The sequence below is a fragment of the Somniosus microcephalus genome, chromosome 11 (assembly GCF_052327205.1).
Source record: "Somniosus microcephalus isolate GS21.2 chromosome 11, FLI_Smic_1.0, whole genome shotgun sequence".
Taxonomy (NCBI): Eukaryota; Metazoa; Chordata; class Chondrichthyes; order Squaliformes; family Somniosidae; genus Somniosus; species Somniosus microcephalus.
The window spans coordinates 174,894,600-174,918,703 of NC_140997.1; the positions used below are offsets into that span (position 1 = coordinate 174,894,600).

The window sequence follows — 24,104 nt, forward strand, 5'->3', positions numbered from 1 at the left end:
TTGGTTCTCCACTATTTCTGGGAGGTTTTTTGCGTATTCTTCCAAGAAGACGGACACAAAGTTTTTGTTTAATTTCTCTGCCATTTCCTCATTCCTCATTATAATTTCTTCTGTCTCAGCCTGTAAGGGACCCACATTTACTTTCGCTAATCTTTTCCTTTTTACATACCGAAAGAAGCTTTTACAATCTGTTTTTATGTCTTTCGCTGGTTTACTCTCATATTCTATTTTCCTTTTCTTTATCAATTTCATGGTCCTCCTTTGCTGAATTCTATAATCCTCCCAAATCTCAGGCTTACTAATCTTTTTGGCAACATTATAAGCTTCTTCCTTTAATCTAATACTATCTTTAATTTCTCTTGTTAGCCACAGTTGGACCATTTTTCCTGTGGTGTTTTTATTCCTTAAGGGAATGTATATTCATTGCGAATTATGAATTATTTCTTTAAATGTTTGCCATTGCTTTTCTACTGTCATATCTTTTAAGCTAGTTTCCCAACCTACCTTAGCCAACTCGCCTCTCATACCTACGTAGTTTGCTTTGTTCAGGTTTAGGACACTAGTTTCAGACTTAACTAAATCACTCTCAAACTCAACATAAAATTCTATCATATTATGATCACTGCTCCCCAGAGGCTCCTTTACTACAAGGTTATTAATGAACCCCATCTCATTGCACAGCAGTAGATCTAAAATAAACAATTCCCTTGTAGGTTCCTTGAACTAGAAAACTATCTTGAATGCATTCCATGAACTCTTCCTCTGCACTATTTCTGAAAATTTGGTTTGCCCAGTTTATACTGTATGAAAGTTAAAGTCCCCCATGATTACTGTATTACCCTTGTTACATACATCTCTAATTTCCTGATTTATACTCTGCCTGACACTACAATCCCTGTTAGGGGGCCTATAGACTACTCCCACTAGTGTTTTCTGTCCCTTGTTGTTTCTTAGCTTCACCCAAACTGATTCTATATTTTGTTTTTCCGAGCCAAGATCTTTCTCTCTACTGTCTTTATTCCCTCCTTTATTATCAGGTCTACCCCTCCTCCTTTTCCATTCTGCCTGTCTCTTCTAAAAGTCAAATATCCTGGAATATTTAGTTCCCAACCTTGGTTGCTCTGCAACCACGTCTCTGTAATAACTATTAAATCAAACCCATTTATTTCTATCTGCACTATTAATTAATCTATTTTGTTGCAAATGCTTCGTGCATCCAGATAAAGTACTTTTAGCTTTAACTTTAACTTTCTTTCTATTTTTCCCTGATGTCACTTTAGTCACTAATGCCCTATTACCTTTATTAATCTTTCTGTCCCTTCCTGACCCACTCTGCTTACCTTTACCCAGATCACTATTCTGCTCTACATCCTTGACATTTCTCTTACTGCTTTTGAATTTACCCTTTCCTGAATCCTCCCACCACCCCCCCCCCCCTTCATTAGTTTAAAGCCCTATCTACCACCCTAGTTATTCGATTGCCAGAACACTGGCCCCAGCCTGATTTAAGTGGAGCCCGTCCCCACAGAACAGCTCCCTCTTTCCCCAGTACTGGTGCCAGTGCCTCATGAATTGAAACCCCTGCCTCCCACACCACTCTTTGAGCCACGCATTTAACCTTCTAATCTGTTTGTCCCTATGCCAATTTGCATGTGGCTCAGGTAACAATCCAGAGATTGTTACCTGTGAGGTTCTGCGTTTTAATTTCGACCCTAGCTCCTCAAATTCTCTCAGCAGAACCTCATTCCTAGTTCTACCTATGTCGTTGGTTCCTACATGGACCACGACAGCTGGATCCTCCCCCTCCCACTCCCAAGTTCTTCTCGAGCCGTGAGGATACATCCTTTACCCTGGCACCGGGCAGGTAACACAACCTGCGGAACTCCCGGTCACGGCTGCAGAGTACAGTATCTATCCCTCTGACTATACTGTCCCCTACCACTACCACATTCCTTTTCACTCCCCCCACTTGAATGGCCTCCTGTACCGCGGTGCTGTGGTCAGTTTGCTCATCCACCCTGCAGTCCTTGTTTTCATCCCCACAGGTAGCAAGAATCTCAAACCCATAGCTCAAAGTCAAGGGCCGATGCTCCTCCATCACTACATACTGGGTCCCCATACCTTCCTGACTCGCCGTCACACCCTCCTGTTCCTGACCATTGACGAACTCTAAAGTACTACTTAATCTAAGGGGTGTGACTGCCTCCTGGAACAAAGTGTTCAGATAAAACTCTCCCTCCCTGTTGCCCGCAATGTCTGCACCTTGTACTCCAGCTCAACAACTCTGAGCTGAAGTTCCTCGAGCTGCAGACACTTAGCACAGGTGTGGCTGCTCGGGATCTCGCTGGTCCCCACAGACTCCCACATGCTGCAGTTATGGCCCACCACCTGTCATGTCTATCTAACCTTTATTTATTTGATTCGTTAATTAATTTTTTTTCTCAATTATTTTAGTTTTATTACTTAATTGGTTTATCTAGTTTTAGTTACTAATTTAATAAAGTATAGTTATAGTAATTTACAGTTTCTTAGCTAGCTTAGAGACTAAAAAAAAACTGTAGTACTCACCAACCAATCACCTACCTACTGTCCTGTGATGCCACTCCTCGATTTTTTTTTTCTCTCTCCTCCATTCTTTATTCCCCTGACTCCGCTCCATCCCTGACGAGGTCCACTCTCACTGCTGCTCTCGGTTAAGGTTAGAAGGTTAAAGGGTGATCTAATCGAAGTTTACAAGTTATTAAGGGGAACAGATAGAGTAGATAGAGAGAAACTATTTCCGCTGGTTGAAGATTCTAGGACTAGGGGGCATAGTCTAAAAATTAGAGCCAGACCTTTCAGGAGTGAAATTAGGAAACATTTCTACACACAAAGGGTGGTAGAAGTTTGGAACTCTCTTCCGCAAACGACATTTGATGCTAGATCAATTGTTAATTTTAAATTGGAGATTAATAGCTTTTTGTTATCTAAAGGTATTAAGGGATATGGGCCAAAGTTTTTTTTAAAATATTCGTTCCTGGGATGTGGGCATCGCTGGCAAAGCCAGCATTTATTGCCCATCCCTAATTGCCCTTGAGAAGGTGCTGGTGAGCCGCCTTCTTGAACCGCTGCAGTCCATGTGGTGAAGGTACTCCTACAGTGCTGTTAGGGTGGGAGTTCCAGGATTTTGACCCAGCGATGATGAAGAATCAGCGATATATTTCCAAGTCAGGATGGTGTGTGACTAGGAGAGGAACTTGCAGGTGATGGTGTTCCCATGCGCCTGCTGCTCGTGTCCTTCTAGGTGGCAGAGGTCGCAGGTTTGGGAGGTGCTGTCGAAGAAGCCTTGGTGAGTTGCTGCATTGCATCTTGTGGATGATACACACTGCAGCCATGGTGCGCCGGTGGTGGAGGGAGTGAATGTTTAAGGTGGTGGATGGGGTGTCGATCAAGGGTATATGGAGTTAGGTCGCAGCTCAGCCATGATCTCATTGAATGGCAGAACAGGCTCGAGGAGCTCAATGGCCTACTCCTGTGCTTATGTTCCTATAAAGATTGTAGGAGGAATGAAGGATTGAGTTCCCAGTTTTGCGGTCCTGGGAAGAAATAAGTAAAAAATACTTTGTGATGAATCTTAATCTGTAGGCCATGGGACCTAAAGTAGGTGTGACATATATATAAATGTAAATAAAGATATATAAAGTGAATTTATTTCATGTTGTGTTCAGTGTTCAGTGTATGTGTTTAATGTATTTTACTTTGTGTGTTTCTGCATGTTGGTGGTTGATGTACCCTATTACCATGTGCTTCTCTGATGGAAGGAATAACATTGGTAGATAGCTGCATAGTCAACTGGCCAGCTTTAAGGGATGCCTAAGGTTTGCTACCTATATCTTTGACGAACTCATATCCGTGTCGGAGCCTACTTTACTGGAATCACTGTTAGCTTTTGTTTTCAGAGGTGGCACCTACTGTCACTTGTGCAGTCTGTGTGATAACACAGATCTGCTGGAGACCATCTCTTCACAAGGACCACTGGACATCTGAATCCTTTCTTCACAGTGATCTGTAATCTTTCTCCATGTGAGTTTAAATTGGCTGTGAGTGTTTCTCAGAGTTTGAACCCTAAAGCCTTCATTGCAGCAGGCACAGCATTGACAAGAGATATCCTCTGTGTCTGGCCTGCATTGCTGAGGTCACCACTTCGGATGCCCTGTGCTCAGTGGCAGACTGCTGGGCAAATAATCATACAAATTTTCACTGACATTTCCACTGACATGAAGGCAACATGGACCATTTGCATACATCCTTTGTTGGAAAGCAGGCCCATTAAAGCACAATAGAGTTAATTTTCCATTTATGCTCTCCCAGCGTGTACTTTTGTCCACCAGGAGTTGCTTTTTGGGGAACTCACGTGAAAATTGTGAGCTGCACATGAGTGATTTCCTGATGCATACTTCCAGTAGATAAGCCTCTTCAACCATAGTGCACAAGCAGAAAATGTACCCTTATATCCCAAGACGGCCCAGGAGGATCATCCAAATGCCCCTACCTCCAGTATCCCTTTGTTGCCAATGCTCTGTGCCTCACCCTAGAATCATAGAATGATACAGCACAAAAGGTGGGCATTCGGTCCATTTATCCTGTGCCGGCTCTTTGAAAGAGTTTCCAATTAGTCCCACTCCCCTGCTCTTTCCCCGTAGCCCAGCAAATTTTTCCTTTTCAAGTATTTATCCAATTTCCTTTTGAAAGTTATTATTGAATCTGCTTCCACAAGCCCTTCTAGAAACCTTCAGAGGAATTCTCACAAGTCAGTCTCATTGCCATGCACCACTTCATTAAGGCAGTAACTTCAGCTCTATATTGGCATGCAACCAGCTTCATAAACGTAAGCATCAACCAGCACAAGTAGCCAAAGTGTTACTAATTGGTGACTTTGCCAAAGTGGATTCCAGATCATAACAACTCGCTGTGTACATTTTTTTTCCCTCATGCCTCCTCTGGTTCTTTTGCCAATTACCTTAAACCTGTGCCCTCTGGTTACTGACCTTTCTGCCACAGTTTCTCCTTATTTACTCTATCAAAACCCTTCAAGATTTTGAACACCTCTATCAAATCTCCCCTTAATCTTCTTTGCTCTAAGGAGAACAACTCCAATTTGTCTAGTCTCTCCACATAACTGAAGTGCACTGACCCTATTCTTCTTCCTGCATTGTAGACAACCGCCGTGTTCTATGAAGAGAGCAGACGGGATATAATAGGTTAATTGTCCCATTTGCTAATGTTAGTGGAAAAAATTGCCATGTATAATAAAGTGAGGGAAAATGTCAACTTTTTCACTAATATTAGCAAACCAAGGAAAATATATCTCTGAGTAAATAAGCTCACATTACATGTGTTATATACAGTTATGCACAATCTGATGATATAATCATGCAAATCACAGCAAACATGATAATATGACATGTACTAGGTGGCCTGGGCAGCCCTCCCACATTTGTAGTCTCAAATGTCTTCCTGAATCTCTCTTCTTAATAAACGACTATTCCTTCCTTATATTTAGTGAGAGATTTCTGTTGGTCGAGGCCTCTACATGTTCTACTGTATGCCCGACATGTTCTACTGTATGCCCGACATGTTCTACTGTATGCCCGACAGTTGTGCCAGTTTTGCTTTTGATAGAAGAGCAGTGTGAATTCAAATAATAGGATGATCTGTCCTGTGGAAGTTCCTTCCTGCAGGATATTTGTTTGCCATACTGGTACATATAATGTGATTTGCATGAGCCTGCTATTTGCATTTGTACTACCTTTCTTGCTACATCCATGCCAGCATTTCTTTATATGAGTGCAGCACTTTTTTTGCATATGACGTTTAAAAACTACGACTTCCTTCATCTCCATATATGTGACTTGCTGCTGCTTTACAGTAACATTCATGCCTTACGTTATGCTGTTTTTTAGGTCATGCAGCTCTCCTATCAGGTCCTCTCAGTATTGCACATGGAGACTATGGCCTAGAAATTCAGTGGGCTTTGCGCCCAGTTACCGCCCAAATAGGGTTTCTGCGCCAGTGTAAGAGGGTGCGCTGATATTCAGCGCTGCGGTAATGGCGGCGGTAGCCGGTAGCGCTGCGCCGACACCGATGATGTCATCGGTGTGCACAGTGCCCCGGTTCCGCCCCGCTTCCGGCCCAAACCCCATATTTAGTTGCGGCCGCCTCTTCTGCAGCGGCCGCAAACAGCGATTGAAAAACGGGGCCGTACTGCTGCGCTACTGGGGCGCTTTAAGGTGGAGGTGCAGCCGGCCGCTTTTTCGGCAGCCGCCTGCCCGCACCTCCTTCCCCGGCCTCCTCCACCACCCCCCCCCCCCCCCGCGGCATTGCCGGCTGCTTTCCACGAGCCCGGCACTTCTCCGTGGTGCCGGGCTCATTTGCCGGCACAATCCAGCGGCGATCTCCCCGTTGCAGGCACCTCCACCTTAAGAGAAGGAGGAGGCCTGCAGTACCGCAGCCTGCCGCACCGCATCGGGTGGCGCAGCGGCACTTAGAGCGCTGATATTCAGTTTCAGCGCCCCAAGCGGTGGCGGGCACACCCTGGAATAGCGCCCGGTTCCGACTTGGGGTGCGAAAAGTGAATATTTGACGGTCGCACATGGCTCCGCGCCCAGCGCTCACTTTTGGCCGTTAGCCAGCTGGTGGGGCCATAGTGAATTTCTAGGCCTATATTCTCTGTATATTGTAATATTCTGTATCATGTTTTGGGCTGTCCTATACCTTAAATGTCCTGCTGCGTATCTGTAACACAGTTAAAAAACGTATGTTGGGCATAATAGGTGTACCAGACTTTTCAAATTTGCCGCTGAACCATATTGCAAAGATATTGTACAAGCCACAACTGGACGACTTTTTGTTAATTATACCAGTTCAGTAACTTACTGCTTGAGAACTGCTGAAGGTGCATTATTAAAAATGTATTGTAGTTTCCACCAACAAAAATTACATTTAACAAAATTGCACATTTTAAATCCACCCATTCCTGCCCTTTTGTTAGTAGGTCATAAATAGCAATGAAAAAGGGCATCAATCTTTTCTTGACAAAAGAGGAAACTATAATCCTGTGGGTTATATTTTTCTATTTAGTTTTTAGCAAAAAAGTAGATCTGAGTTCAAAGTAGTCACTTTAATAATCTTCGATTTTTCAAGTCGTTTTTTTATGATCTATAGTTGAAATGGCAGATATGCCAATTTTTAAAAGAACAATTTTGTGAAATATGATTTAGTTAGCAGGACAGCAAAAAAAAAGCAGTCAATCACAACACACCTACAATAATGATCCATTAACACTTCTCAAGCAGCTAACGAGCCACTTTACCGGTAAAAATGACGAGATGATCATGAATCCAACGGTGGAGTGTGAAAGCTGTTGAGAAATGACTGAGCAGCAAGGTCATGAAGCCCACTTTGCAGACTGGGCATAATGGAAAAATGGCAGGACCTTTTTAATGACAAAGGACAGTCGCCAACAAGGCGCAGGGGTGAGTTGCAAGCAGACACACCAGAGCATATGAACACAGTGTCCGCCACTCTGCACCAGGTGAGCGATCTGGAAGAAGTTGTATGGCTTGAAAAAGAGCAAAACAGCAAGGAAAAAATATTACTGTAACATAGCAATGCAAAACATATATGGAAGATAAAGGAAAAATCGTAAAGAGATATGCAAACGCTACTGTAGAAGTTAACCAGCACCTAGCAAGTAAGCTGGTTCAAGCAAAAAAAGCAGACAAATGCAAATTACATTATACATACCATGATGCCAAAGAAAATGCTCTGCAGTAAGGAATTAATGCACTTTGCTCTTATGTTTAAAAGACAAAATGTGCAATAACAACAGAGCATAGAGTGGAACATGTGGTGGGCCCTACTGCCAGAATATGAAGAGAGAATAGAAAAAGAAGAAACAAAGAACTTGCAATGATATAGCGCCTTTCACAACCTTAGGACGTCCCAAAGCATTTCACAACTAATGAAGTGTAGTCACTGTTGTTAAGTAGGGAAGCCAATTTGTGCACAGCAAGGTCCCCACCCCCCACCCAAGCAGCAATGAAAATAAGTGACCAGTCAATCTGTTTTAGTGATATTGTTTGAAAGCTAAATGTTGGCCCGGACACCAGGAGAACTTTCCTGCTCATTTTCAAATTGTGCCATGGGATTTTTTAAATACACCTCTGAGAGCTTACTGAACCTCGAAAGACAGCACCTCTGGTAGTGCCACAGTACTGCACTAAGGGTCTTCAGTGTGCAACAAACAGAAACAGTCACCATAGTACTACCCATACTTGCATTCAGCACCAACACAGATACAGACATTTTGCAACAATTAAATGGTGATGTAGCTAAGAAAGCACAAGGCGCTGGAGAACAGTTACAGACAACTATGAAAAATGGATTCAAAGAGCACACAGTTTGCTCAGTGTTCTATGCTCAGACAGATCAATGAATCTCCTGAAAAGATGACCTTCAGAAGTTACAATTATGAAAAGCGGGGAGTAGCCAGCTGGCTGTGCCACCATATAGTCCTACACAAGTAACTGCAAGCATCACCTCCAAAAGCAGTGACATTATGGTAGGTAAAGCAATGGAGACTTTTGGGAACTGATGCAAGTACATCAGATTTAGTCACATAAACAGATAGTGAGCTTTCTGTATCCCATGCAGCTTGCCAGTTGGCCGAGCAATAACCCACCACTGCTATTCCCTCAGCTAGAAAGAAGAACTTGCTTTTATACAGGTTGAGCGTCCAAAATCCGGAGTTCCGGACTCCAGGGAGATTGGTGGCAGGGTTGTCCGGATTCCGTAAAATGTTCCAGAATCCGGACACCCTGTTTCCGCCGCCAGCCGGGCCCAGACATTTCCGGACTCGGAACGTGTTTCTGATGTCCGAAGTCCGGAAATGCCCGAGCCCAGGTTGCGATATTTCCGGACTTCGGACATCAGAAACACGTTCCGAAGTCCTGAAAAACCTGAAAACCGGCTCAGCCTCGGTCCCGAGGTTGCCGGATTTGGGACGTTCAACCTGTATAGCGTTTTTCACAACCTCAGGATGTCCCAAAGTGCTTCACAGTGATGAAGTGCAGTCACTGTTGTAATGTAGGGAAACGTGTCAGCCAATTTGCACACAGCAGGGTCCCACAAACAGCATTGAGATAAATTACCAGATAATATGATTTTTTTTTTAAGTGGTGTTGATTGAGGGATAAATGTTGGCAGGGCAGCAGGAGAACTTCCCACTCTTCTTTGCATAGTGGCATATTTCCACCTGAGAGGGCACACAAGGCCTCAGTTTAATGTCTTATCCAAAAGAAGGCACTTCCAACAGTGCAGCACTCCCTCAGTACTGCACTGAAGAGTCAGCCTTGTCTCAGTGGTAGGACTCTTGATCCCTGAGTCCGAAGGTTGTAGTTTCAAGCCCCACTCTAGAGTCTTCAGTACATAATCTAGGTTGAGCTAGGGAACACGTATGAGTAGGGTACACCAGCCTTATGCAGTAATTCATGACTGAAGGAGTTTGATTTTCATATGTAGTGGACATCGGGCAGGCAGCGCTCAAGTAGCAAGGTTGTGGATAATGCAGCAGATGACCACTGTCTACAGGCTGTATTACAGGAAGTCCCCAGACCTGTCCCAGCAGCGGAAGCATTGTTTTAGCATTGCAGCTGTCTGCTCAATGATGATCGAATGTGGGTTTCGGAGAGGTGCCTTGAGCCAGGTGTGAAGGGGATAGCTCTTGTCACCAAGCAGCCAGCCTTTGATTTCTGTGCTGGGTCGGTGGGGGGAAGAATCTAGGACTGGTGCAGTATGAAGGCATCATGATATCTGCGAGGAATGCGGGCACAGACCTGCATGGTATGCTGTTGGTGATCATGCACCAGCTGAACATTAAGTGAGTTTAAAAACCCTTATGATTCAGAAAGGCTGCTGGTTCATTGGTTTTGATGTTACATGGATGCAGTCAATGACACCCCATACCATGCAATAAAGGCAGCACCCAGAGCCCTTTCCTGTTGGTTCTGGATGTCCTTGGGGAAAGTTATGAATTGGTTGGCTTTTGTAAACACGGTATCAGTCACGTGCTTGATGCAGGCATAGACTGCAGACTGACTAATACTACTAATATCCCCTGCTACAGCCTGGAAGAAGCCTTTGGCCAAAAGGTTGAAAGCTGTTATTACTTACAGTGCCATCTGACAATGGGTTGTAAGTCTAAGAGGCTGCACAGTTCTATAACTGCCTTCCTGTAGAAGTGCAGCCTTCTTATACACTGCTCCTTAGAAAACTGGGGTAGGTGACTCTGGGCTTATAGACCCTGTGGGCTGGCCAAGGATGTCTGTGGAGTCTTTGAAGCTCCAACTGCAGCTCCATGAGGTCCTGCCCATTATTGCTGCAGCTGCTTCATTTACTCCTTTCACCAGCTAGAATGGAGTGGCCACGATGATTTCCATCTTCCCCAGTAGCCAGTATCTCCCTGAGGTTGCTGAAAGTTCAAACAAAAGTACAACAATTTTCCATCCATAAACAACAGGGTAATGCAATCAAAGATGGCTCCAAAAATATTCCCATATTCTGCCTAATTGTAGGCGTGTGTCCTTTTAAATTGTGGGAAAATGGTTGTTTCGGGGCTGTACCACCCATAACCTGAACTCAGCCTTTCTGCATTGTCCTGCACCAAAATGACATCAGGATCTAAACAACATCATAGGATCCAGATTTGCATTGTACAATGAGGCTCCTGCCTGTTTCCAGTGGCCAGCTAAATCGAGGCTCCCTCAATAAGGGCAGCAGGCTGGCCTTGGGCAGTAACTTGGTGGTATGTGTTCTTTTGTCATTTTGGTCTCACTACACCCTGTTGCCACTGAAAATTTTAGTAGAGACACCAGAATTTGAGCCATGGTGTAATCTGAACAGAAAATACATGGAACACATATGTCACATGTATTCAAATGGTGAATAAAATGTAATTATTTTTAATACATCTTGCAGACTTTATAATACATGAAAGCGTCAGTTGTTCAAAAGTAAAGCTAATAGAACATATGCAGCTCATAGAGGAAAGTAATAATGCCCAATAGCAGAGCTCACTGGAAAAACTAGGTAATGAGTCTCTCACACACCTATAGCTACACGATGTTTGAGGCCTATTACTGGTGGCTGCTGTGGGCTAGGCTTAATGCAGTGAAGCCTCAGCCATGGCAGTATTATGCTGCATGGAGCCTGTTGCTGCAATTTTGCAGACCTTCTCTAGACATATTGCAAGGCCAGCACTGACCACTTCAAGCATCTGTAGTTTTAGCACCTTAAATGTCTTTTCACCCACATGACTAATTTGTTAGGATGTGGCGGTTGTGCTAAGGCATCAGCAAACATGGTTGCAGCGTGTAAATATGGGTGGAACATCGGCGGGGGTGTATAACGGTCGGTCAGATCAGCCGCCCATTATACACAATGCCTGAATCGGGCGGCCGATTCAATATCGCCCGCTGAAGTTGAAGACATCAGTCATCCATCCTTCCTTTTTCAAAAAGCAGTGCCACATTTGGTTGCCTTAGAATGTAGCATTATGTGTGTGTGTGTCTTTCTCTGTTTTTACTCCCAGGAAGTATACAATGACATGCCTTATTCTCTGTCATGGGTTGCATATCATATGTACGTTGATGGAACAATAGTCGTTCCTGTTCAGATATGCCACAGGATTTTTGGCAAGCATGTGAATTGCTACATGTGCAGTCAATGATGCCCTGCACCCTTGAAGAAGTTACCAATTGGAAAGCTCAATGTACCTCTACTGCTGCTGCTAGTGGTGGTCATTCCTTAAATGCATGCAGTTGAGTACCTCAAGATACAGAGTTACATTGCTAATAGAGCATGTACAGAAAAGCAGCTGGCTCCTATGATGGATGTACCTAGTGAATGCCTGGAAAGCCCCCATTGCATAAAAATTGAGGGAAGTGGTAATCTTCACTGCCACTATTAGTACACTGCAAATGGTTGAGAGTCCCTACAGGTCTTCTTGCACCAAGAGACATACTTGAGTCACAGCCTCCCTACTGAGCCTCATCATGCCCAGGTATTTGACTGTTGTGGTAGATACCTTGCCCAGTCTCATTTGCTTTGTGAGTGTTTACCACCTATGCCTTCTTCACTACTCTCTCACCCTACTGCTGCACTGAGATATCTGCCAATGGCTACTGCACCAATAATCTCCCTCAGAAAATGCCTCTGTGTTATTCACTTCCTAAGTGCTGTGGTAATACATTAAAATGTTCCTATTTATTTAGCTAATATCAGATCTGACATGGAGTTCAGAACTTACTATTTATCTATATCCCTCCTATTTCACTCCATCCCAATAATTCTTTGAGTTCTTAACGATTGGCCTTTTAAAAAAAAAGTCTAAACAAGTAAAAGGCTGCCTTTTGTTTTACTTCTCACTAACTTTCTTGAAAGCATTTTTGGAAAGGAGGTAGGCTCAGCAATGCTAAACGCAAATAACATTTTATAGCGATATTCCAACACTGTTTACGTGCATCTACCTTTTTAGAAAAAGCAATATATATATGGTTCATAAATGGATTCCCTGTGCTGAATTATGGCCAGCCAGACTTTACTATCGTCTGGCTCAGCACAAGTGGTTGCACAGTGCGTCTGCAACTTCCCCGTGTTGGTATTTCATTGCTGGTGCAGGGATTTTTGAATTGTTAATCCTGCTCTCCCCTCAGAATTGCAAATGTACCACATCCACATTATACACAAAGCCAGGAATCAGAACTTGATAACTTAGAATTTTATTAATCATATCCTCAATTAAAACAGCAGGGAGTTCTGTAATTCAGATGAGTCGCTCACATGATGTAGGAAAAGGACCCAAGCATATGACCTTCTTTGCAACAGAAATAAACCAAAATTATAAGAGACTTGTCACAGATGTGAGGGTTTGGGGTTGTGTTTTGTATGCAAAGAAGATGTTTTCCCTTTCTCCCAAACTTTGCAATCCTTGCATACACACAGTCATGAATGTTGTAAATTAGTTGCAAAAGTTGGTTAGTGACACAAATTGGAAAAAGTGATGTGCTGTATCTTTGCAGGGATTGGCAACCATAATTGTTCATATGGTTACCTCTCTATCTTATCCTAGCCACATGGAGAAGCCAGCAAGAGAATCACCAAGAGATTCCTCACAAAGAAATTCAAAGCTAGTATCAACTAGTGTCTATCTACCTCTCTCATACTTGATAGTGACAGCAATGGCAGATATCTGGGAACTCGTCCTTCACAACCTTGTCAACAAAAGCATGATTTAGGGGAGAACTTTATTGGCCACGTGGTTAAAAACTCCATAGTCTTGTAATAAATAAATACTAGCATACAAAGACACAGCGCATTTATAAGATTTATTTCCTCACTATTATAATGAAGGTGTTAACCCATTTATTTTAAATACCTAGAAATTACTGTATGCGATATCAGTTTATGAATGCATTAGCAAATAGGCTTGAGGAGCCTCAGTTGTTCTGAAAATTAACCCCAAAGAGTCAGAGAAATTATCAGATTCATTTGAATCTGTTTTTAAGCTCATTTTCATTGTGTGCTTCATAGGCTTCAATGGTTGAGAATAACATACCTCTATACACTACTGCTTCCATGGGAAATCCCACTGTAGCAACCATGGTGAGTGCTATCCATGAGGAGCTAAATGGTGCAGTGGAGCATTCAAATAGCAATGAGAGTGACAGCAGTCCAGGACGTTCCCCACTGCAAATGATGTGAGTACTGAAGCACTGCTTTCTGGTTTCCTCTTTGCCTGAATCGTTTTCACTTTTTTTTCAATAATCTTCTCCGGGGTGGTCAGGATTGTGGTATGTCTGGGCTGTGCTGGGAGGAACTGATAATTTGTTTGTTTCAAACCTCTTTCTTCCTATGTTCGTCTACTACCCTTTATCCATTTTTGCACAACACCAAATTTCAAGATTTTAAATGTTCAGACCTTCATCACTACTCTTCAGAATTTTGTTGACACTTGTTCAAAGGTTCTCAGTGGACACCTATGCTCAGTAATTAAATGTTGCCTGCGCTAAGACATGTAGGCAATGCTGTGTACACCAAATGACTCAGCATTTGACTGAGAATACATTAGTCTGTGCAGTTGAGCCTAAATCAGGCATTTATTTCCAGTTTTCTTCTGTTGTTCCTTGAAGGTGCTGAATATTGCTGGAGTACACTGCCACAGATTGCAACAGCCCTCAGTTACTTCACCCAAATAGCCATTTTCATGTGTGGACCTGGATATGGAGGATGTAATAGTCCAGCCCAGTCATGTTCTCCCCTGACATCCACACACACACATGCGCTTTCCAGCAGAGGTCACGGGATAGTAATTATGAGTGGGAATCCTGGCTCAATTTTTTTTCTATACACCAAAGGTATTGAGGTCAGTAGTAGCACCACAAAGGCTGCCGTATTTTAAATTATCTAATTGAACCAGTATCTTCTGATCAGTATGGGTTAGTGCTATACTAAGCAATTGGGGAGCTCGAATTGCATGTATTGCCAAAGGTCACCCACTAAGCTTTATTACCCAATAGTAGTAAACCTCTGAGTTAAATAATAAGGAAGATGTTACCTCATAAACTTTAATGGCAGGTGGCTTAAGTGCTTACCAAAATTATTTTCCCCAACCTGCCAGTTTACTATTTGACATTTTATTTGCACCAGTGATAAAAAAGATATCTTGTTAATTACTTTAAAAACACTGGTCTCTGGTGACCAAAATTTCTTTGACATCTTCACTATTATTTCAGATCTAAGTGTATGCCATTGCTTAGGATCCTACACATCTTGTTCTATTAGGTCCAGTCAGTGATGTTCTTTAAAAATAGTAATCTCCTAGATTTTTCTCTCAGCCAGGATGCCAAAGTCAATTTTTATTTTTATTTTTGGCAGGCTCTCTTTTTATATATGTGTATAATATAATATATTTTAAAGTCTGCAAGACCCTTCAAAGCAGAAGGCAATTAGTTTGTCATCTTTACAGGTCCAATCACTGTTTCAGCCAGTGAAGCAAATTTTATTTTTCTGTCAGGAGACTCATCAACTCAGAGCCATAGACTCCTTAAAATTAGGCCTGTCCCAAATAATTGGGAACAATTGTTAATTCTGGGTGGTCCAGTTCTGACTGCTGCTGGTGCGAATATGTCCCATATCTTGGGTGCCAGCCCAGCAGAGCATATTTTTACTTAATGATTAATGTAGAATTTGCATTTACTAAAGGTGTTCCATGGAACTTTACCAGGGAAACTTCGACACATCAGCACAAGTTAAATCATATTTCCAACTATTTACTATTTTATGGCTGTTAGCAATTAAAAAATAGATTTAAAAAGAAAGGTACACTGCTAGCACCTTTCTGGGTGCACTTTACTTAAAATCTAGGAACATTTTAAATATTTTTGTACACCCCTTGTCTTCTTTAGCCTTCCAAATTCTATGCACCATTTCTGTGATCAGTAGGATGGGCAGGAAACCTTCCCCCAATCGCTGCTGATGCGTCATATAACTAACCACTACAAAGTGTATTAGTGTGGATTGGCTAATAATTGTTCCTCGCCCTTTGTTAAGAAGGCCTTGACCTCCATTCATCAACTCCCCTGACAACACAACTGAGATCAGGAAGCCAGTATGTGGGGAACTTCCAAGTACAAAACCATATCCTACCACACCCCTGGCACAGCCTGTTGGGTGTTCTAACACACTGCACCACCCAATACAAAATGCTTTGAAAAAAAATGACACACCTGTTTGTAAAAACAAACCCAACTTGTTTTAATGCTGAGGTTGGTTATTTGCAACTGCTGTCAGGAAGGTTTTATTTTCTCCAAAAGACATCTGTATGCATGTTAAATCATTTTTAGTTATTATTTGATTTTGATGTTGTGTTCCTACTGCGACTGTAATAACTAATAATAATGCAAGAAATGATGTGTGGCATTGCATGTCTTAGAAGTGACTATGATTAGAAGCCAGTATCAGATGTGAGGTTTGAGCTGGATTTTAACTGTAGCGAGAACCAACTGTTGAATTTTTAATTTTGTTTTTCAAGTGATAAAGATAACTTTTCCAGTCCTGCTGGCAATCAAAATGCTAACATTGCCTGCGCTTTGTTCATTGCAACACTACCTACCGCTGTTAAAGGTGGGGTCAGATCACAAGCCCTGGCTATTGGTGCTGTGATTGTATTCATTGCCTAACAGTAATGCCTTTATTAGACATCATAATCTTGTGTTATTGCAGCCGAGGCAGAACAGTGAATGAATCTGCCAGTAAATATGAGCAAATGTTTTTTCTTTATTAATCTCCTTCCCGATACTGCTTGTATGTGATCTCTGGATCTAACCAAGTTGGGGAAAGCTCAGATTATTTTAAGCTGTGCTCTAGTATTCTTTGAAAGGTGTCGTGCTTGTAGCAGTGGTTACATAAACAGAAAGCGTTGAACTTGACAGGAGACTGCAGTGTTAGCATGTGTCACTCTGTAATGAGCACTTTACGTGGCAGAGCTGTGTGTGTGTGTTCTACAGCTACAGCTCCTGTGATCTTTTTGAAAAATAACCATTCAAACAAGGTTGAGTACACAAATTCAAAAAGTGGGATGATTAGATCCAAGGCGGCCTACAGCACAGCCTTTTTTTCCTTTTTTAATATAACTTGGTTAGAGTACAATCCTTTGCATCATTTTGCATAGCAAATGATGCTGATAACAAAACGAGCGCTCAAACAAAGGTGTTGAATAATTTTGCCTGCAGCCACTGTAAACCTAAAAGTTGTAATAAATTCTGCGGAATAAAACCGCTCATTCACTTGCTTACATTATAAGCTTAAAATAATATGCTGCAGACAGCATCATTGCCAGGCATTAATGGTGGCTCATATGAAAGGCTACATGATTTATAGATCACTCTTAAAATATCAAAAGGAAAATTAATAGGAGCATTATAGTACCAGACGGCAGTATAATGAGCGCATATATAACAGTATGAAGTAATGGGAGATTGCTGTCCATGCTAAGTATGGATGGCGTTGAGGGCAGAATGCTGGAACAGGAAGGGTAAGGCAGGATGGGTGGGTGTGCGGTCCCTCTGGGTGTTCAGTATTTATAAGGGATTATTGAGCAAATTCCCCCAGCTGACTCTGGAAAAATGCATCTTAATGCAATCTTTAAAGCTGCCAGTATAAGAGGAAGTTTCTATGTATATGAGATTACATTTTGTGATTAATTGGTGTGGTTTGTTACATCTTATACATCTGCTTTACATCATATGATTTGAATTCTCTGCAGAAATTAATCCAGCAACTACATTCAAAATTAAAATTAGTCTTTAATGATATCCTTGATGCAGTAAAGTTAAGTGATGGTGTACAGTGTACAAACTTAGCTTTCCTTGTGGAGTTGTACATTCTTTAACTTATCAGCATCAGATAGTTAGCATTTAGCAGAAGCACGTGTTCTTTAAACTGTGCCTGACTTGTTTACTGTGTCACATCTGGTATGTTGTGCATGAACGGTAGCTTAGATAAAATCAACATTGCTTTGTACCTAATGTGAAAAATACACAGGTGAAGTGTTGTGTGAAGAATTTGAACACAGCAATAGTTATGTCAAACCACTTGCTAGTATTGCAGCACTCTTTTTAAAAACCCCTCGCATGCTCTTAAAAGCTTTGCATCCTTCTTCAAACACATCAGTAACAAAGTAGGTATTGTCAATTGAGACATTTTCTCATTGTGGCTACAAACCACGGAAGCTTTTGTTTTCTTTGAAATACTGGAAAGTACACATGCAGTAGAATAATTACTGCTCCAGGATAGCACTTTCATCCTGACATGCTCCAAAGTTAGCTACAAAGCAAACTAGCACACTGTGTACATTGGTGAAGCACAATATACCTCCAAACAGGGAGGTTTCATTGAAAGTCATTCCCTTCTTAGACTGAAGAAACAAATTAATTACATAGTTACATAGTATTTACAGCACAGAAACAGGCCATTCAGCCCAACAGGTCCATGGAACCTCCTCCCACCCAACTTTATTTCACCCTGTCAGCATAACCTTCTATCCCTTTCTCCCTCATGTGCTTATCTAGCTTCCCTTTAAATGCATCAATGCTATTTGCCTCAACTACTCGATGTTCCACATTCTTACCATTCTGTGCGTAAAAAAGTTTCTCCTGAATTTCTTACAGGATTTATTAGTGACTGTCTTATATTTGTGGCCCCTAGTTCTGAACTCTCCCACATCTTCTCTACAGCAGAGGTTCGACCGGTAAACGGTAGGACTGGTGTAAGGTAGTTCGTCACATGGAGCGAGCATGTAGGGCCTTCAGGGTAGGGTAATGTAGTGGAGGCAAAAATACTGGAATCGCTTGAGGCACTTGGATGCTATGAGGGTTTACAGCACAGAAGGAGGCCGTTTGGCCCATCGTGTCTATGAATCAGCTGCTGGCCTCAATCTGATGGTCCAGTACAGGCTGAGCTTCCATTACTGCTTCCTGATGAGTTCCAATCAATATCTTGTTTTGTCTGCTTTCGAGATTGTCAATAGCAGCCTCGGGCTCAAAACTGTTGAATCCGCTTCTGCCGCCCCTCCCCCGCCCTGTTAACCGCACACCCGCCCTTCCCCCGCCCCGCCCCGTTGTCGTCACACTCAATTATAATGTGAATACAACAGATAAGGATTGAAAATATAGCCTGGAAGTGGCTACTGTTGTTACAGGGAGTTGAGGAACAAAAAGGTCTGTGGGTGGTGGAAGTCAGTCAACAAAATGGGGGTGGGGGTGGGGGGAGGGGTGGGGAGAGACCAAGTCAGATTTACTGCTGTTGAAAAAAGAAAAAGCAATGAATGCCTTTAAAAAGTGAATTGTTTTGAAAGCAGCAAGGGCGTTCCTCTGCTTTTCCACTTTACTTCCTGTTTCGGTGCATGATAGTTAAGCAAAAGAAACAAAATCATTTGAACACAGTGTCTTGTTTTAATTCTGGTCACTCAGGAAGGCACTGTTTGCTCACTGGCATGTTTACATGAGCTTCCTGACAAAGCCACCCCAAAATCTATTTGTGTTTCTGACTAGATTGTTGTAAATGTGATTTACACAAGACATTTTTCAATTGTTATCACTGTGGTTTCATAAAATCAACCCACATTCCCCCCATGGGTTATTCATGTGCTATTCAGTAATGAGAATTTGGCAGATCTCATCTCCTTAGTGCATCCCTTGCCCAGTCCAAGGGCTGGGATCATGTTCTGCCTTGTTTACAACTGACAGCATTATTATTCTCGTTAGGAATGCAGTTTCTTATCACACTGTTGTGTTTAGCAGGCTTTTTCCCCTCAGCCTGTGTTTCCTGGCAGTGCTTTTCTTCCATTATTGACAGTTTGTAAAAATATGCATTAATTTGGAGTTTAAAACATGTATCATGGTGTCTAGTTGCTGTGTTTGGTTGAAGTTGATTAATGATAGAACCTCACTCAGGGTCATCCTCTAGAGAGAAGGCTCACAGGTTCTGCATGTTAACTAGAGCAGCAGTACTCACAGTGCTCAGTGATCAGCCTCCGCAAGGTGCTTGACAAACAGCTGCTTTGTTGTACTTACTTTCATTTATGTTTTCCGAACGTTGTAAATCTATTATTTTATCACTTAAAAAAAATCATTTTAGTTAAGTACAAATATTTTTGTTTATTGGTTTATGTTTCTTGGGCTCTTTTGTCTCACTTTGCTTCAGCCTTTTAAAAAAAAAATGCTGTGGCAATTACTTTCCTATTCAGTTATAAGCTACCTAAAATACATCTCCCTTTGTTGCCGTCTAACAGTAAAATGGTTTTATTACAGGTATCCTATCCATGTTAAAGAGGAGCCAATGGACCCAGAAGAGATAGAAGGTCCACTGTCTTTAGTGACAACAGCAAATCATAGTCCAGAGCTGGACAATGACAGAGAATTTGAAGAGGACCCAGGGAATGAAGACATGGAATGAACATGTTTCCCATCATTTCCTGAGATGAAGATAAAAAAAGAAAGCTTGTCAGACTTACCTGTGAAATCTCTCCATAATGTGGCAGTTTGGAGGAATTTTCAGCCCCTTTTTGACAAAGTAATGAAATGTTTTAAATGACTTTTAGTGCCATTAAGAATCCCATTGGGGAATGTTTCTGATTTTTTTCTACTTTTTGTTGGAAAAAAGGAATTTGTATTCTACATACATTGGATGGACTTGTTTGGTACTTGGGATTTTCCTCTCCTGAAGTCAACATCAGTGTTGAAAGTTACTGAACTGTACAGTCATACACACAGACTTTGCAGCAGATTTTGGACTGCAGTCCTGCCAAGTTGGACTCATGGGTCTGATCAAAACTGTTCATGGTTCAAACTGCAGGTAGCGCTCTTCCCAGAACTCGCATATTCAAATGGAAGACTGAGGCTAAAACTGATTTGCACAGTACTGGAAGTGGATTGTTTTAATATCACTGCCTTTAATCCACATTTGTTTCCATGGGGCAGGGGAGAAGGGAAATTATTTGTGAAAAATAATTAGCCGAAATTTTATTGTATCACTGTTTGCTTCTGCTGCACCCAAGCAGTTTTATAATCGTAGGCCGCAGGCCTCTGGAGGACCTCATTAAGCTCTATGTTCAGCAGTAGTGGTTGAATGTTAAGATTTTTTTTTACCAATGGGACAAAATGCCTGACATCAATTTGTAACACACACAGTAGTTTTTTCTGTCATCCATTCCCCTTTAATTTCATTGAAATCATTTTTTTAAAAACACAATTAAACCTCAGGCCAGTTTTTATTCGGTGTACATGTTTAACAGTACTGCTTATTTCATTTGCTTTCAGTCAGCAATCAACGGGCCCGACTTTTAGCATCAACTGGCGGAGTCAATGTCCCATGACTCTAGATAAAGGTTCACTTCTAGGAAGGATGCAGTAATGAAACAAGGGGACAGAATGACAGAAAAAAATTGACATTTAGTAACTAGCCCTTGTCTCCTGCATATGCACCATAGAATTATTCCTGTTGTTCAGGTTCGGCAAGTAGTAAGGAGACACGGGAGTTGAGTCAAAGAAAGTAGAACATGAAAATGTTTGTCTGTACAAATAATAATTCACACTGCAGTTAAGCTTTTCATTTAAGGTTTATGTCCAGTGCTGTGTTAAGTAGCTCTATAGGTAGAAATTTGTTATTTCAGCAAACTTAGAAAACTTCACAATAGATAAAATAGAAAGCCATGTCACTAGAGCTTATCTTGCAAGCTTATAGTGATCCTGAAGCAAACTTTACGTACAGAAGGCAATTCTGTTAATATAGGTCATTGAATTCTTTTCCAGAACACTCAACATCTTTCCTGTTTCAAGACTGCGACTGGTCACTTTTCTGTCATCCCCTCATGTATTTATTTAGGACTATATAGGTTGTCAGTTGAAGAAGCTTTCAGAGCTTTATTTATTTTTACTCTTTTTTTTAAAATCAGATAATTTTTCTGAGATTACCAAAGATGATCTAAAAGGTAAATTATATGTTCTCTGTTTGATGCTTTATCTGATGAAGCCAAATATCCTCTTATTGTTGATCAAAGGAGGTACCAGAATCTAGAGAGGGAAATGGCTAAAAATGGACTGATGCACAGACAGTAACCTGTGATGTTAAAGTCTCCTTTTAACAGTGTCTGCAACAGGCCAGGTGGATGTTTGAACCAAAGGTATTATCTCTGAAAATTCAGATTTCTCTTTCCTATAATGAACAAGTTTGCTCACTGTAGGAATATTTAATTGGAGAAATTGGTGACCAAACCAGGGAACTATATCACTGAGGCCACAAAAAAGGGAGCATTCCATCAAAGGAAGGTGAATGTAGATCCTTTCCGTGCAGATGAGAGTAATGCATAAAGGTGAAGATGCAAGATTCCAATGGTAATACATAGAGAAAAGGAATAACTTCCATGATGGAACTGGACCACATAATAGTGTTTTAGGATAATGCTTGTTATGGAGGCTGTATTTGAAAGATGGTGTGCCACTTTTGTTTGGAGACCAATATCCTTTGTTGTGCCAAGGTTACTTATTTTTGGTTTGCTTTGGCACATATCTGCAAATTTGTTTCGTTTTGTTTCAGCATTCTTCATACAAAAACACTCCTGTGCACTCATAAGCTTGGTACAAGAGACGTTACAGCAGTTTTTTTTAAGCTTAATCCAACTTTCTGTTAAATGGGCAGTCTGTGGTCTTTTGAAATATATATTTGTAATGGCATTCCAGGCAGCTTCATGAGGATGTGCAGGCAGTAGCTAAATGGGATCATGAGAAAAGATCCCATGCTTTCAAACTGAGTGGCCTGTTGGTTAGCTCTGTATTTGAGGGAATAAGATGGTTAGATTAGTACATTCTCAGCATGTGTAGCTAGACATGACTAAAGTTAACAGCATGAGAAACTGTTAGTACGCATACCTCAGTTCAAACTTTTAGGGAATGAAAAAAAAACATTTCACTCAGTTGCACTTAGTTGTATGTCTTGCATGTTTAGTCTAAAGACTAGCAAAGTTAGAGCTTGCATATCTAGCAGGTGCCACAGCCTTTCAGCAGAATCAACTCTGAACCTCAGGCTCTTTATGTACAGGATTTCAATGATTGAACGTTGTCACCATATCCGTTTGGATATACAGTTGCTTCTAAAGGGTGGGGGTTTGTTACATTGTACATAAATATCCCAATGTGTCGGTGCAAGCCTTTGTCTTTTCTGTTTCTTTTTAAACACTTCTTTTAAACAACAAAAACAAAAAAAAGTCTGTTAAATCACATTTGCTTTTGTGCAACTGCTTTGTATTGACTATATTAAAAGAAAGCTTTGAAAACTACTGTATGTATTGAAACTGCAAAATGTTCTGCACATGTATTTTACTTATTAACCCTTGCTTTGAGAATAACAGAAGACATTTGCTGACATTTGGGAGAAAATCCCTTACTTTTTTTGCTTTAACTGTAGTACAGTTGACAGAATTTTAAGTTACCATTGAACGAAGCATTTTGTACAGTTTTGTTTGTGTTAGGCTGTTTTGATACTTCCCGCTTACAAAGGTCCAACCACTGCCCTCTGCAGCTGTCTTAAAAGTTTGAAGGATTTGGAGAAGACAGTTTAAAAAGTCATTTCTCTTCCTGCTGTCGTGAATACTTAGCATGATGAATTCCAGGGCCAGTTGCAGTGAAGTAATGATTATTAAAACTGGGGAGTGTCAACCTGTTGAATAATTTTTTTTTAAAAGAACTTTACAAGGTGCCAAGATGTAAAGATAATTTGTTACATGCTTTTTCTCTAAGAAAAGCGTACATTATCATGATCGAAGTACCATGATTCAGGTAACTTCAATGTCAGGAATGAGAGTCACAGCCTTCTATACCGTCAAAAGCCAGTGAATAAAAATCTGATTGTTTCTTAAAGGTTGTTTGGAAAATGGTACAGACTGAAGACATTGTGTTATCATGGTGCTTTGAACGTTGTTGCTGCCAGTTAAGAGATTATTGTAGAGGCATACAGGAACTCATTCCTTACATCAGTGTAATCCATCATTCCATGTCTGTTGATGCAGACAATAAAAAAATTCATGTGTGTAGTCAGTACTAATTACTGACATTAGCATTCTCAAATGCAATAAAAATGCTGGTTGTTCACACCGTTTGCAGTGTTGTCATTTTCAGGATTATGTTGATCCCTGCCAAACCCAAAGTCATCATTTTCCAGTGTTGTTCCCATTTTTATCACACATCATATGAAAATTCCCTCGTAACAGATGAAATGGCTAGTTATCAAGCACTATTCTGACACTTTCCTGACCCAGCCATAAAGATGACCAATACAAGTGCCAGTACTTAAACATTAAATTCTCTCGTAATTAATAATGTCGGTTAAACTGTCTCCTTGTAACAGCAATTTAGGTAACTGCATTTGATCAGCTATAAATTCTAACTGCATTAAAATTCTAGAAATATTAGTAATATGGATTTCTTGATGGAAATTATTGCTGATCACAAGTG

The 24,104-nt window shown here is 41.2% G+C and overlaps 1 protein-coding gene across 7 annotated transcripts in view; it reads left to right on the plus strand.

Annotated features, from left to right (window-relative positions):
* foxp1b (forkhead box P1b) overlaps positions 1–23,741 on the plus strand; it is a 581,092-nt gene extending 557,351 nt beyond the window's left edge. For all 7 annotated transcript variants that reach the window (XM_086001439.1, XM_086001441.1, XM_086001437.1 and 4 more), the window contains 2 exons: positions 13,630–13,796; positions 19,908–23,741. In XM_086001439.1, coding sequence (XP_085857565.1) covers positions 13,630–13,796; positions 19,908–20,052 — 312 coding nt within the window. In that variant the 3' untranslated portion in view covers positions 20,053–23,741. The remainder of the gene's footprint in view (positions 1–13,629; positions 13,797–19,907) is intronic.
* The last annotated feature ends 363 nt before the right edge of the window (positions 23,742–24,104 follow it).